Source organism: Citrus clementina, unplaced genomic scaffold, assembly GCF_000493195.1.
Source record: "Citrus clementina cultivar Clemenules unplaced genomic scaffold, Citrus_clementina_v1.0 scaffold_7, whole genome shotgun sequence".
NCBI classification, from domain to species: domain Eukaryota; kingdom Viridiplantae; phylum Streptophyta; class Magnoliopsida; order Sapindales; family Rutaceae; genus Citrus; species Citrus x clementina.
The window spans coordinates 3,397,219-3,411,638 of NW_006262075.1; the positions used below are offsets into that span (position 1 = coordinate 3,397,219).

At 33.7% G+C, this 14,420-nt stretch overlaps 2 protein-coding genes across 4 annotated transcripts; one reads left to right on the forward strand and one right to left on the reverse strand.

Moving 5' to 3' along the window:
- The first annotated feature begins 2,253 nt into the window (after positions 1-2,253).
- On the forward strand, positions 2,254-5,620 carry LOC18036926. Its single transcript, XM_006425867.2, has 11 exons — positions 2,254-2,458; positions 2,572-2,655; positions 3,779-3,853; positions 3,941-3,983; positions 4,061-4,118; positions 4,240-4,407; positions 4,484-4,546; positions 4,638-4,732; positions 4,836-4,917; positions 5,048-5,158; positions 5,307-5,620. Exons 1-11 carry the CDS (start codon positions 2,332-2,334, stop codon positions 5,445-5,447), a joined length of 1,047 nt encoding a protein of 348 aa, XP_006425930.1. The 5' UTR covers positions 2,254-2,331; the 3' UTR covers positions 5,448-5,620.
- A 210-nt stretch (positions 5,621-5,830) lies between these two features.
- On the reverse strand, positions 5,831-12,367 carry LOC18037509 (filament-like plant protein 7). 3 transcript variants are annotated; one of them, XM_024180584.1, is made up of 8 exons: positions 12,316-12,367; positions 12,075-12,197; positions 11,616-11,754; positions 10,949-11,097; positions 10,057-10,201; positions 7,456-9,913; positions 7,280-7,340; positions 5,831-6,553 (listed from the first exon to the last, which is right to left on the reverse strand). In XM_024180584.1, the coding sequence occupies exons 4-8, from the start codon at positions 11,048-11,050 to the stop codon at positions 6,053-6,055; spliced, it is 3,267 nt and encodes a 1,088-aa protein (XP_024036352.1). In that variant the 5' UTR covers positions 11,051-11,097; positions 11,616-11,754; positions 12,075-12,197; positions 12,316-12,367; the 3' UTR covers positions 5,831-6,052. The 3 variants fall into 3 exon arrangements, with proteins under 3 accessions (XP_024036352.1, XP_024036351.1, XP_024036353.1); XM_024180583.1 differs by lacking the exons at positions 12,075-12,197; positions 12,316-12,367 and adding an exon at positions 11,254-11,301 and having other exon boundaries at positions 11,616-11,954; XM_024180585.1 differs by lacking the exons at positions 11,616-11,754; positions 12,075-12,197; positions 12,316-12,367 and having other exon boundaries at positions 10,057-10,104; positions 10,949-10,983.
- Positions 12,368-14,420: the final 2,053 nt, after the last annotated feature.

A 14,420-nucleotide genomic window follows, 5' to 3' on the forward strand; every position in this document is an offset into this window, starting at 1 on the left:
TTGGTAAAAGCATTAGAGCTCCATTAATATTAATAATTAATAATAATAATAATACATAGTTTATTCTAAGAAAATATTAATTTTGTACTAAATAATATTATATTATTATTTTATATAATAATAAGTTTAATATAATTATATTAAATAAAATAAAATAATGTTTCATTTTATATTAAAATTAATAAAAAATTGTGATGTTCATAATTAAGAATATTAATAATTATTATAAATTTACAAATATAATAAAATAAATATTTATTCATTAAATATATTTTTTATTAGCTTTGTAATTCAAAATTATAATTCTTTAAATAACGATAAAACTATAATTTGAAACTATTTACTCTCAATTCAAGACAAAGTAAACACATAAATTGGATTCTAATTTCCATTCCATACTTTCATTCCAGTATAAGTAAATAACTTACTCTCACTCCCACTCCACACTCACAATCCTAGGATTCCCACTCAAATCCAAAAAGTAAACGCTATCTAAATACTTTTTGTTAATCATTATTTATGTGTGCATTTATAACCTATGTAAATAAATTTTAATTATTTATATATTTTTACCGAATAATAACCAATTGAATATAATTTTTTGCTCATTACTTGGATTGATATTACATTTTATATTTTCAATAAACAACACGAATCTATGTGTAAATTAATCGTACCAGTGGTATGAGGCAAGGTATTTAGACTCAATTTAGTATTAAGGTACTGTAACTTTTAAGATATAATTATTGTAGAGAAAAAACTATAATTATTAAATAAAAATTAATAATATGAGTAGAAATAATTTTAAATAGTAATTATGATAAAATTATTAAAAATACATTATATTTTTATCATATTTAAATCTACAACAATTAAAATTTATAAAACACTTTGATGTTATAACTTAAAAAGTTCAGTTCCAACGAGAACTCATTCATTTTCTCACATTCCACTTCGGCGGCAAACGTCGAGCGAATCAAAGCAGGACCACTGGTGGGTGAGCTCTTGTTTAAATATATCACAACGAGTGGCCAATTTGCAAACATATACCCCTCTTTTTTTTTTGTTCTACTTCTATGTCAACTTCACCTGCACAAAGATAGAAATACCGTCAACTTTTTAACATAAGTTGCACGACTTTTATTTGAGCTTGTGTAGATGTGATTAATTTAGCTTCACTATCAGGGGAGGTGAAAATAGAGTAATTTAAATGTTTCGCATAATAAGTTAAATATTCTGTAATTTTTTTTAAATATTTTGAATTTTAAAAATAATCATATGTATTTAGTAAATTTTATTGTTAAAATGTTACAAAAATATATAAATAACTGATTAAACATAATATTAAATAATTTTTTATTGTATAATATACTAAATAACTAAAATAAGTATTTTAAATTATTTATTTTATTTTATTTTATTGTCTCAATATAATTAGTAATAATAATAATAATTATTATTATTTAATTATTTTATTTCTTAATTAATAGGGATAGTTTTAGAATTTTATATTGTAGATGAGAATGAAATTATACTAAGTATAAAATGAATTCTCAAAATTAAAATTTAAAAATCTACATCTATTTATTTTTCAAAATATCCAGTAGGATAGGATAATTTTGTTGAAAATAATTTTTAACAAAATTTACCAAATTCCAAAATCAAAGAAATTTTCAAATTATTTCTATGACGAAGGAATCTAAATCTTTATGACCGATGTTAAAAGAGGCCAAGGATGGATATGCTTTCTAGATCAAGAAATCAAAATCAGCGAGAGTGTTTACTTTGTAAAATAGAGACAGAAATTAGAATCAAAATCGTAGAGTTCATTTAAACTTGAAAATGAGGAATGAGAGAATGATTGTCAAGTAGCAGGTAGGAATTAATCTTCTATTCCTCACGAGTTTCCATTCTACCCTCATTAATATTTTAATATTCCCAAAATGAGCCCTTTAAATGAAAACTATAAATACCAAAAAAAAAAAATCAAATTCCTAAGTCATGATGATGATGATTATAATACTTTTTTATCGTTAATAAGAATGATAAAATATTACAATCAATTAATATTATAATAATAATAATAATTATTATTATTATTATTATTATAATAATCGATTAAGGACCTTTTTAATAATTTAAAACAACTTAAGTCATTTCGATTTCTATTCCAATACAAATACAGTTAGCACATTAAGTACACAATTTATTTTAAATGTGGTCAAAATATAATGTCCATTGATTATTGTTTTTTTCCCCCTAATATTGCAAGGTGTTATAATTTTCCCCCCCAAATCCTTATAGTTAGGAGTATCGACTGTGAGCGAAGAAATGAAGATCGGCGGCGGAGTGGTGTACGAATGCTCACGCGCCACCGCTCTGCGCACCCTCTTCCTATTCAGACGCCGCACAGCCAGCGGCTCTCGGTCTGTTCGCTCTTCTTCATCTTCATTTCCTGGTAATATAAAAAACCACGTCACTTTTCTTGCAGTTACAGGCTTAACAATTGACGATTTACTAGCGAAAATTGATTTTAAAAAAAAGTTTGTTTATCGGTTGTTCGAGTTGCAGATCATATAAGTTTCATAAAGGATGTGGCCGCTACTCAACCGCCTCAGCATTTGTCTCATTTGTTAAAATTGCTGAAGGCAAGAGGTAAGTTTCATTATTAATGACCTCTGTCTTCTCCGTTTGTTATATTTAAGGGCATTTCTGCTCCAAATATGAATACTGTTTCGTCGAAAATTAGGAAATCAGTTGGCTTTAGGATACTATTTGGATGAACAATAATGCTAGGGTAAGGGATCATAATATTTGATTCCAAACTTGAGTGCCAATACGATGTGGACATAAATTTCAATAAATTTCATAACTTGTAAAATTTACTATTCGATTGATGAATACCATATTAGTTGGGACTTAATTTGGGGTACAAATGTTAGGATGCCTAACATTGTTTTTGGATAAAATCTTACCATATTATATATATCATTCTTAGGTAGGGGCCCCTCATTTTTTTAATATAGACACGTTGTTAAACCATGCGGCTTAATAAAATAATTTTTTGAGTGCACTATAAACCCGTGCGGTTTACTAGCATTGAAAGAATGTCCGCATGAAAAAAAAAATGAGGATGCCGACACCCGAAACTTGGGATTATATCCATCCGGAGGCATTTTATTAAATTTTTCTTATCCTCAATTTTAGAAATAAAGAATCCTATCTTGCTTGCAAAATCAAATAGGCCTACTTTGGAATGTTTGTAGGATTTAATGAGTGTGAAGTAGGAGTAAGAGTGATATTTCATGGATGATTCCTCTCCGAAAATGGATGACTCATGCTTTTAGAAATTATTGGAGGGATAAAGAACGGACCCATAACTATGAAAAAGAAAAAAAAAATTGAATCATGTTGGCGTTGAACTGGTAATTGTGCAAATGCATTAGTTCTTGTGGTATTTCCTTTTTTGTGTAATAAAAGAAAGAAAGAGATCAACAGAGAAATGTAATTGGATTCTATTGGATTTGATTATATCGAGAGAGAGAGAGAAAGAGAGAGAGAGAGAGAGAGAGTGTCTTGTGGAGAAAACTTTATCTATTGAGCAACTACGAACTGTCTAAAGAGTGGAAATATACTTATATGAATATTCATGGATATTTGACGCAGACCAACATTTGGGCCATGTTGTCTTTACACGACAGAATTTGCTTCTTGTTCAGTGCTTTCATGATCAATGGATTTCATGCATAATACCTTCTTGTCTAATACATTTTAACAGGTGAATCCATTATTTCTCCTGGAGCCAAGCAAGGATTGATACCCCTTGCAATTCCGCTAGCCAAAAGCAGCTCAGGTATAGATGAAGTTTTGTCTATGTTTGGATTTTTCAATTGCTGAGAAGTATTAGTGTTGAAGCTCTTGCATGATGTCCTTGTAATAGATGCTCTAACCGCATTGCTGCGATGGCCAACAGCTCCACCTGGGTAAGAAACTCATATGCTTCTGATCATTTCTGTTAATTGCTTTTATTCAACTTGGCTGATCTCCTGAAACACTGCAGGATGGAAATGCCGGTTGTGGAGGTTTGGAAGCATGGAGTTAGGCTTTTAGCTAAAAATGTACATATGCACTCTGTAATTGATATAGAATGCCAAGATTTCATAGTTAAGTTTCAACAAAAGAATGTGTTTCACAGAGCACACTTGTCATAGATTGTATCCTATCTCTCTTTCGTTGTAGGTAGACCAATTTATCCACAGAATTTTGGTTGAAGAAGATGCAAAGAACTTGCTGGAAAGCAGTGGCATGTTATTTCATGTTGCTGCTGAAGCTGGGGAGAAACTTTACAAAAAGGGCAACTTTGCTAAATCTCAGATTTCAGATATTGATGTTTATCTCTTAAGGAAGGTACCAAATGCCACACGGCTATTGTGCTTTAATCAGCCACCTGAATAAAATTTTATGACGAACAGTTTGCTTTCAGGTTGGTTTATTTCCAGATGTCCTAGAGCGCAAAGTGATGCAACATTTTGCCAAAGGAGACCATGTAAGATTCTGCTGATTTCGGCTATTGCTTGCATGTCTGAGGAGTTTTGTCTTTTGATGCATCGTTTATTGTTTATACATGCTTGTAAAAGGTTTCTGCTTTGGTGACTGGGGAGTTCTATACGAAAAAGGAGCATTTTCCTGGATTTGCACGGCCTTTTGTATTTAATGCAGAGATTTTACTAAAGTTCGTAGTAACTTCCTTTCATTACATTATCCTGGGATTTATGTGCATTATTTAACTGATGTCTGCTGTTACATTCTTAGAGGCTCTGTTGTGCTTGTTTCAGAGTTGGCCGTAATCTAGAAGCTAAAGATGCTGCCAGGGGGGCTTTAAAATTACCATGGTGGACTTTGGGTTGCAAATACCAGGTGCAGCACCATTGGATGATTATTTTCTTTCATATCTCTTTCTCTCTCTTCTTTTTTTTCCCTTTTCTTCCCTTTTCCTCTTTTATTATATATTATCTTTCAGTTGTGTTAAATGGTTAGGTTCTGTTAGGAAGTTGCTGATATAGCACAATGGGAGGATGATCAAATTGATTATATAAAAGAAAAAGTGACCGCAGAGGGAAAGCAGGAGGACCTGAACAAGGGGAAAACACATTCTCAGGTTTTTTGATATTAAAGTAGCTTGTTGCTTTCTACCATATTGTTTATTTCCAATTTGATTTAGAACTTGTTAAATTGAATATATAGATTACTTTCAATCAGACGATGGAAGTGTTAGCTCATTTGACTTCTTCCTTCAAAATATACAGGTTGCATTAGATGAAGCTGCTTTTTTGTTGGATTTAGCTTCTGTAGAAGGCACTTGGGATGACTCAGCGGAGCGCATTGCTGAATGCTACGAGCAGGCTGGACTACACGATATCACAGCATTTGTGTTATACAGAGATTAAAACTTTCTGGTTTCTCATTTTTGCTTCAAAGTCTCCAAGAAAATCCAAATTTCGCACCATGTTGTACTTCATTTACTTAGAAATTTTTACCTCTTAGAAATAATGAGATCTTTCAATCGTCACCATTGTAGTACGGTAAGCTAATTGAAAATTCATTCACCGTATCTGATGAACTATTTGTGACAAAAATAGGTTATATTAGGGTGAATATCTAATATTTGATGATTTTGGATCACTTTTGAAGAAGAAATCATGTTTTACTGTTTTTATTTTTCAAAGAACGAGAAATTATTACCATAACCAACTTGAAGGATTTAAGGTAGATCAGCAGAACTTTTATGAACGGGAAATTATTGTTGTACAAAAACCTTCCGCCCGAGAGGTAGATGAACTCTTTCTTTCTTTTATTTCTTCCACACGCAAAGTCGTGTTACTGAGTTTCAGATACATATACAGCAACAGGAAAAACAACAACATGCAATCTCTCTCCTAATGACTAATAGAGGTCAAGCTTTCAACTGTTACCCTAACGCAGAGGCAACAAACCAAACACCAAGCCATAGCAAAACATAGCCCGAGAATCAAACCCAGTCATAGCTTCTCATTTATGTGGCAAAAGGAAGAGTAATTTTTTTGCTGTTAAATTTCTTTTTTCTCCAAAAAAGCTTTTTCCACAAATTCCCACCACCCCTTTTTTGGCTGGGCACAATGGCCAACAACTTATCCACGGCGTCATCGTCTTGGTGTTTGGTTCCATTTAGAGCAAGGATCTTTCCTGAAGGCTCTATTGCCCTACTGGAGATGAAAACAGAACTGTAGTTGTCATCATTCCCTTTAGTCCTAGGACAATTAAGATCCTCACCGTTAGTGTTATCCTCGGCCATCATCTGATCCAATAGCGAGGATCTTTGGTTGATCATCTTGTTCTTTTGTAAAGTTGTGGTTGCAGCAGCAGCAGTAGAAACAGTGTCAGTAGGGGTATGGATGACCTTATCAAATAAGGCTGCTTCCCTTGGAGAAGCCAGTGCTTTCAATTGTTTCCCCAAGTTTAAAATAGTTTCTTGGCACTCTGCCAACTTTTCTGAAGCAGTTGCGATCTCCCAATCCTGCCATCTCCCAACAACAGTCCTCAATTCAATCACAATAAATACTTATTTAAGCACTTCAAGCAAAACATAAGTTCTAAAGATGAACATCAATACTACAGGTCATATATACTTGAAACTCGTTAAAATATATAATTTCTCCACTCTTTACTATGTTTACCACAAATAATTTAATCTAAAATATATAATTTCTCCACTCTTTACTACGTTTACCACAAATAATTTAATCCCTTCCTCACCGCTTAGCATTGTAGATAATCAACAATACTCATTTCTTGTCAGTTATATTTGCCAGGAAGAGAAACTACAAGGAATGCCATTTTAGAGAAAACATCATTAGTTTGAAAAAAACTTCTCACGACAAAAGTTAACTGAAACAAAATGAAAATGAGCCAAAAACATACAATACTAGTCAGAAGACTCCTTGATAAAAGGAGTATGCGTGCAAGGACATCTCACTCACTTCTATCCAATCTTATGTTGCCCTAACCTGCTATTTAACCGACGACATTTTTGTCAATACAAACAGGAGTGAACACAGAGTATTTTTGGGGAACAATTTATCACTAGGAAACTTTTATCAGAAAATCTTATATCAATGTCAATGAAATTACCTGCAAAATAATAATAATTAACCAAAGCCATCATCAAGGCTACCAGAACCTAATGATACAGAGAATAACTCCAAATAAGTAACATATATAGGATAAGACGATATGAACTTACAGTTTGGATTTGCTTTTCATCTTGCTTCAGTTCATCGGTTGGGATTCCACTCTTCGTCACACTGATAATATCATGTATCAGAAGAAATGACATCCCTCAGGAATGCAGGTAGGATTATGAAATTGCCAATCATTATTGGTTTCACAAAATTGAAATTGTAAAGAGCTATTTATTACCTCTCCAGTTGAAGTTGTAATTCAAGACACGTGGCCTCCAATTCTTCACAGCAGTTACTTTTATCCTCCAACTCCACTTCTAGAGATGAAAGTTTCTGGCAAGCCTCATTCAAATCAACTCTGGCCACTTTAAGCTGTGTATCAAGATCTTCATTTATCATTTTCTGAAGTTTAACTTGATCCTCAATCACTTCCTTTGATTTTTTCAAAATGTCTAATTCATTTTGCGAGTTTGAAACGATTTTCTGTGATTCCTGAAGTTGACTCATCAAAGAATTACTCTTGTCAATAGCTGACACGAGACACTCTTGCCTGACTTTGTTTCCAGCTTCTACATTGATGAACTCAGACCCTGGTTCACTTTCATTAGATGGAAGTTCTTTCTTATGGGAGAAGTAATGGCCATTTGCAACAGCAAATGTTGGCAAACACGAAGATTGTCCTCTGGGAAGATGTAATCCATCAGCTTCAGTGAATTGATAAACCATTCCAACTTCTGCTTCACTTTCACTCCGCACTTCATCCCAATCGAAATGCTTCTTTATTTCATCCTTCATGCTGGAAACATCTTGAAGAGAAAAGCAGTGGTTCATAATCCATTCCAAAGCAATACTTAAATCATTGGCAAATTTGTTGAAGTCGGCCTCTTTGTTCAGCACACCATAACAAGCATGAACAAACTGCTGTAAGATATCACTAAGTTCAGAAGTTTTCCACTGGAAAACACGAACCATGTAGCCTGAAGGTGCTGTGTTTTTATAGGAGATAACACTCCCATCCTTCTTGGACAAGTTCTCCAGGAGACCATATTCTGGAGATGTTAAATTGATCTTTTCAATAAGCTCAGCAATTTTACGTATTGATTTACTCAGATCAGAGTGAAACTGCTGGTTCTTCTCTGACAAAGATATCTCAGCATCTGTTACTGAACTAAAATGAGGAGAATTTGATTTATGAAGATTGTTTGAGCTCTCCCTTGTATCAACCAATTGATGAGTGGACTGATGATCTATGTACACCAAAGCATCTCGAACATCCTCAAGTATTTTGTAAGGGTGTCTATTGGTGACATGGTTTTGCTCTAAGATGAGCTCCAGTATTTCTTGAAGCCAACTAGGAAATTTACCAATTAATATATCTCTGGATTTGATTTCTCGATTCAATACGCCAAAGTCAGCCTGATGTTCAGGAACCCGAAATATCTCCTCACCTATGGTCGCAGGGGAATGACCACTGGACTCAGTTTCCAAGGGGCCAACAATTGCATTAGCTCTAATTGGAGAAACATGAGAAGTCCCATCTGGTTTATTGACAGAGACTATCGCCAATCTTTCCATTTCCACAAAATCATCCATCAGACTTATGTCCGAAGCTCCAACAGTTCTGCAAAATGGTGGCTCCCTCTGTTTACCACTTCTCAAGTGTTCTGATTCAGAAATTAAAGCAGAAGCACGCGACTCAGCACAATTGACCTTATCATCACTACCAATGTCAGACATTGATGTCAGAGAGAGCTCATATGACATAATGCTGGTCCTCGATGGCTCCATGATCTTGCGACCTTTAGACAACTCTTCAATCTGTGACTCCACCTCTGATAATTTGGAAGCTGCACGAGCATACATGGTTCTTGAAAATTGGAGTTCATTTGTTTTCTTATCAAGAACTTCCTTGAGAGAATTGTTTTCTTCTTCCATAGCACGTAATTGTTCAGTCAGAAAATTAATCCTTTTGCTGGGAGTGTCAGGAGGATTGTCAAATGCTGAGTCAACCATGGAACCCAAAGGACTAGAATTCAACCTTTTCCTCCTCGTTTCAGGTGACTCCCTCCCCAGAATTTCAACCTCGTTCTTCATTTTTGCCAAGGCAGCAGGACCTGGCAACCGCTTCCTGACCAGGACTCGTAGCCTCTGACATTCTGATTCTAACTTGGCTATTTTCTTCACACTCTCCAAGTGCTGCTTGTGTGATTCATCAGCAGTTCGGCGATTAAATTCTCTCTCCTCATTTCGGATCTCAAGCTCCTTCCCAAGCACTCGAACCTCATATTTCAGTGAAGCGTTTTCTTTCTCTGTTGAATCCAATCTAACCATAAGGGCATTAGAATCTGCTTCAGCTTGAGTCCTTTGTTTACCTAAGTCTTCAATCAACTTTTCCTTTGCCAGGAGAGCCTTCGTAAGATGAGTGTTCTCAACACCTAACTTTGCAAGCCTTTTACTGGTCTCAGCCAGCTTCTCCTCCAAAATCATCAGGGATTGTTCAAATTCCATAGATGCCTTCATTACAGCATCATGAATTCTTTGCTCCTGCTCTTCTCGCACAAAATGTAACTGGTCCATACATTCCTTCAGGGCTGCATCCAGATGGATCAGTCTTTCCTCGCCAGTATCTCTCTGCTGTAAAGCTGCATCAAGTTCTTGCTTTAGAGACACCACTTCTGCTTCTGCCTTCTCTCGGCCTATATGTAAATTAGAAATCAAAGTGTAGCTAAATAAGATTTTGAATGCAACTCCCGTGACAGTAATTTTTTATTTTAAAACACAAAATCTTATGATAAAAAGTTGAAGGAATTCCTAGAGTAAAAAGGTTTCAATAAATTACCTGTGATTGCTTCCTGCGCCATGTTTGCATGTTTCTTCACAAGATCATCTTTGGCATTACATTCAGCAAGGGCAGAAAAAAGCTTGTCATTTAAGTTTTTCACATCATTCTCTAATTCCGCTTTATAAGTTAAAAGTATTTGCATCTGAAAAATCAAAATTATGATTAATGCCCCAGTGCACAACCAATCCTCATGAAAATTTACAGAGAAAACATTCAGCAAACTCTGAAAGGCATAATGACACTGCCAAACAGAAATTTAAAGTTATAATTATTCTTGGTAAATCAGGACTTAAGCAGCATAGTTAAGCCGAGGTATTCCTGCAGCCATATAAGGAAGGTGCATCTTATATCGGTATGATTTTTATTTGAAGTTTTGCAAAATATCCAGAAAATGTGAGAAGTGTTTTACTGAACAGAAGCTGGCTGAAAAAGTTCTTTATTGTCTTGAAGAGGGTAGTTAACCCCAAAAAATGACTAGAAAGATAAAATACAATTTGGAGCAATTAAGCTAAGTCCTGTTGGTTACCAACATCACTTCAAAAATTTAAATCCATTGCTTCAATTTCAAACAATAGTAAACTTCAACATATGTAACTCTTTATCATCTAGGTCAAGTGGCATCTTATTAATTAGTACAAATTTCACTTTAGCAATCAGAAAAATGATAACATGGCAAGAATGATATCAACTCACCAATTTAGATAGAAAAGGTTGGTAATCAACACAATTCAATTAGGAAAACATAAAGCGACATACGCCAACATAGGCAAGCATGGATCATTGAAAAATCAAGAATTTAGTGGATATAATAATATAAAAAGATCAGAACCATAAGTTTAGTGAGAGTTTGGCATACAAGAAAAATACATTAGACCAAAGGCAGGTTTACCTCTGCTTCATTTCCTTTCAAAGAAAGATCTAATTTGTCAGTTGCAATAATGGTCTTCTCAGAGGACTTTTTCCTCCAGAGCCATGGCTTGTGGTCCATCATTTCACCAAATCCAGCTCCAACACTTGAAAGACCTTAAAAGAAAACACCTGCATCAAAATTAAAGAAAGAATTATAATTAGACAGGCGCCAGAAGTTGATCACTTGCATAATCGAAAGGATCAGTCGCGATGACAACAAATCCCTTTTCATAAACCAAATTATCATTGCATCATTGATACAAGTGTCTTATATTCAGCCACTACCGTTGGCTCAAAATCGTCTACTTCAACAAACAAACATTCTGTCACCCACTGCATGATTAAATAAAATATTGATCAAGAAACAGAAAATTTGACAACAGCCTACTACTGGTTTTTCACATTACATGCCAAAAATAGGTAAAGTATTTTGGATTAAAAAATAAAAAATTACAGTGAAACGTCAAAATCATTATTGTCTGACTCTCTTACACATAAGTTTCCCTTTTTATTAAAAATTAAACAAATTAGGAAAACGGTAATTTTGGATCAATGCATGTATTTAAAGTCCACGGGATTCTTCTCTTTCTACATCTCCGAAGAAACAACACACAATTTAGAACAAAAATGTAACCGCTCTCGCTCACCTGTGACGACGTATCACCGATTAGTCACCGTGCATGGACCATCAACACAGCGCAGAGGCGGAGGAAGGACTTAAATGCAAAGAAACTTCAATTAGAGTAGCTAATTCCACAATGTGTGACGCTCCGAGCCAACCGACAACTGAGAGAAGAAGCAGACGCGATAGAGCGCTAATTAACCACAAAGCTAAGAGTGAAGCATAAATAGAGAAAGTATGAGTGTGTTTGGTGAGCAAGAAAAAGTAAGATGAGGGAAAAGTAAAGAGAGCGACTGGGATGAAAATGAAAACTGATGGTGAATTTTTCTTAATTAATAAGGATAAGGAGTCAGTATGAGTGTATGAGTACCGACTACTGTTCTGTACTGATGATCTTTTTTGCATTTTTTTATTTTAGAGTTTTACGAGAGTGGGGCTGGGGAGGCAATGTGTCGGCCCGGGCCTGACGGTGTGGGACACGTACGAGTTAATATTAAGACGCTGAACCGCTGGCGTTGCCGAATTGGGCGCGGGTTCTCTGTTTTCTATTTTTCATCGAACCGGAAGCGCGCAAAGTCTCCGCCGTCTGTTATTTCACATCCGTTTCCTGTGAATTTAAGGGAAATTTATAAAAATAACTAAATAATTTTGTCATTTTTCACATTTAACCATTACATCTTTTTTTATCATAACTAGCTAAACACAAGGTTTCTTTCTTAAATTACCTCGGTTAGTTCATAACCAAACACAACTTTTCTCCCTCCTCATCAAATCAAACGCAGCCTCGCCCTCTAGAATCATCACCAACAACGGCAAAACCTAGGTAAGAAAATTGGGTTTATAGAAATATTACGTATAAAGTATTTGATAAAATATTTCTTAAATTGTTTATACTTTGTTTTTGCATCACCAAATGTTAAAGAGGTGTTTGCCAACTTTAATTTGTGCGAGAAGAGAGTTCATAGCGATTGTATGTTGGTGGGACAGACACCTGTCACACGAAATTAGTGCGACAGGTTGCCTATTGCACGAAATTGGTGCGACAGGTGCCTGTCGCACATGATTTTGCGTGATGGGTGTCGACACCGAGCCCGTGACAACTTCAATCTTCACTCATGCACCACACGAACAACTCCACCTATAAAATCAACATCACAAACACTTCAATTTTCACTCACCATCACCAACACAAATAAAAGAAGAATATAAAATGCTTCAAAATCTAGGGTTTTTTTAAACTAACCTTTGGTTTTAAATCTTGACTGAAATATTGGTGATGTTGGCTGCCGAGGATGGAGTCTGAGAAGCCGCTGACAATGAGTGATCACCTTGAGAGAGAAATCGTTGGTTAGAGAGAGAGAGAGAGAGAGATGAAGGAGAGTGAGGAAGCTTGGTGAAAATGGGAAGGGTATTTTCGCCACTTAAGAGGGTTTTTGGATAATGTTGATAAAAAAAAGTTTGGGGGCCATTTGTGAAAATTAAAAAAAAATTGAGCTATTTTTATAAATTTTCCTTAATTTAAATCTCGATTTTATTGTTAGTTGAGAGAATTTAATGGTTGAATTATCAACTTTAAAAGAAATTTATATACGTAGTTACTAAGCTATAACTTGAATGAGACATCAATTCTCTTAAAATCAATTAATTAATATTTTTTGTATTTGGCTTGCATGGCCTGTCCATCCAATTTTTCATTATAAAATAATGTGGTTTTTTTTGTCTAAAATTTAAATAAACTTGAATTATTCTAAATTTTAAATAGAATTAAATGTTTAAATCCGAATGATATATTTTTTTTATTTGAATCTTTAAAAATAAATATCAAGTTGTTTTTTTAACTTAAAAAATTTTAAAACTAATATTTTTACATTTATGTCTTTACAAATTATAAATATTAAACAAATAATAAACATTTCAAACAATGTAAATGAGATAATAAATATCATAACATAAATCATTTTTAATTGAATACAACTATTTAATATTCTATATTATATATGTTAATCAATTTTATTATAGTTTATAATTTTTTATATGAAAAATATTCATAAAAAATTATGAAGATAAATAATGATAATTTGAAGAAAATAAAAAGATAAAAATACTAATAGTTTACCACTATATGTTATCAAAAGTTATATAGAGGTGGGTAACAATGCTAATTATTAAATTTTGGTTAGGTAATGATGAAAATTAATTAATTAGATATGTATATTTTAGAGAATATTTTTTAATGATATCATTCATACTATTTAGATTAAGAAAAAATCTAAAAAAAATAGTTTAATGACTTAATGGCTAAAAATATTTATTAAATTAAAATAACAAACAGTCTTAATGACTGAACTGATTAAAATTAAATCAATTAAATCATTAAGTAAAAAATAAATAAACGGCCCCTAAGTATAATACGATAGCTAGAGCATGAAAGAATGAAGAAAAATTAGCTATAATGAAAGCATCACAGCATCTTTTTTTTTTTTTTTTCAAAATTTAAATTATGGTGGGGCTTGGTTATGTATTAAGTGGTTTCGACATAATGTTGCTTTTTGGTTTTTTTCCGAATCACTCTTCATTCTTTTAGTATTTAACTGCTTTAGTGCTTGACCTACTCTTGGTATCTTTCTAACCTTTTAATTTTCTTATTTTAAACAACAATTATCACTTGATTCGATAGTGATCACGGTGGATTGGTCGACCCAGTGGCCCATTTTTGCCCACATATTCCGTTGATATGTTCCATCTACAAGACTGCAACCATTATTAATGTTCGCTTTTCTGGCATTGCACGCTTGGGTTACACTCTTAGTTGGTGTGTTCTCAGCCCACA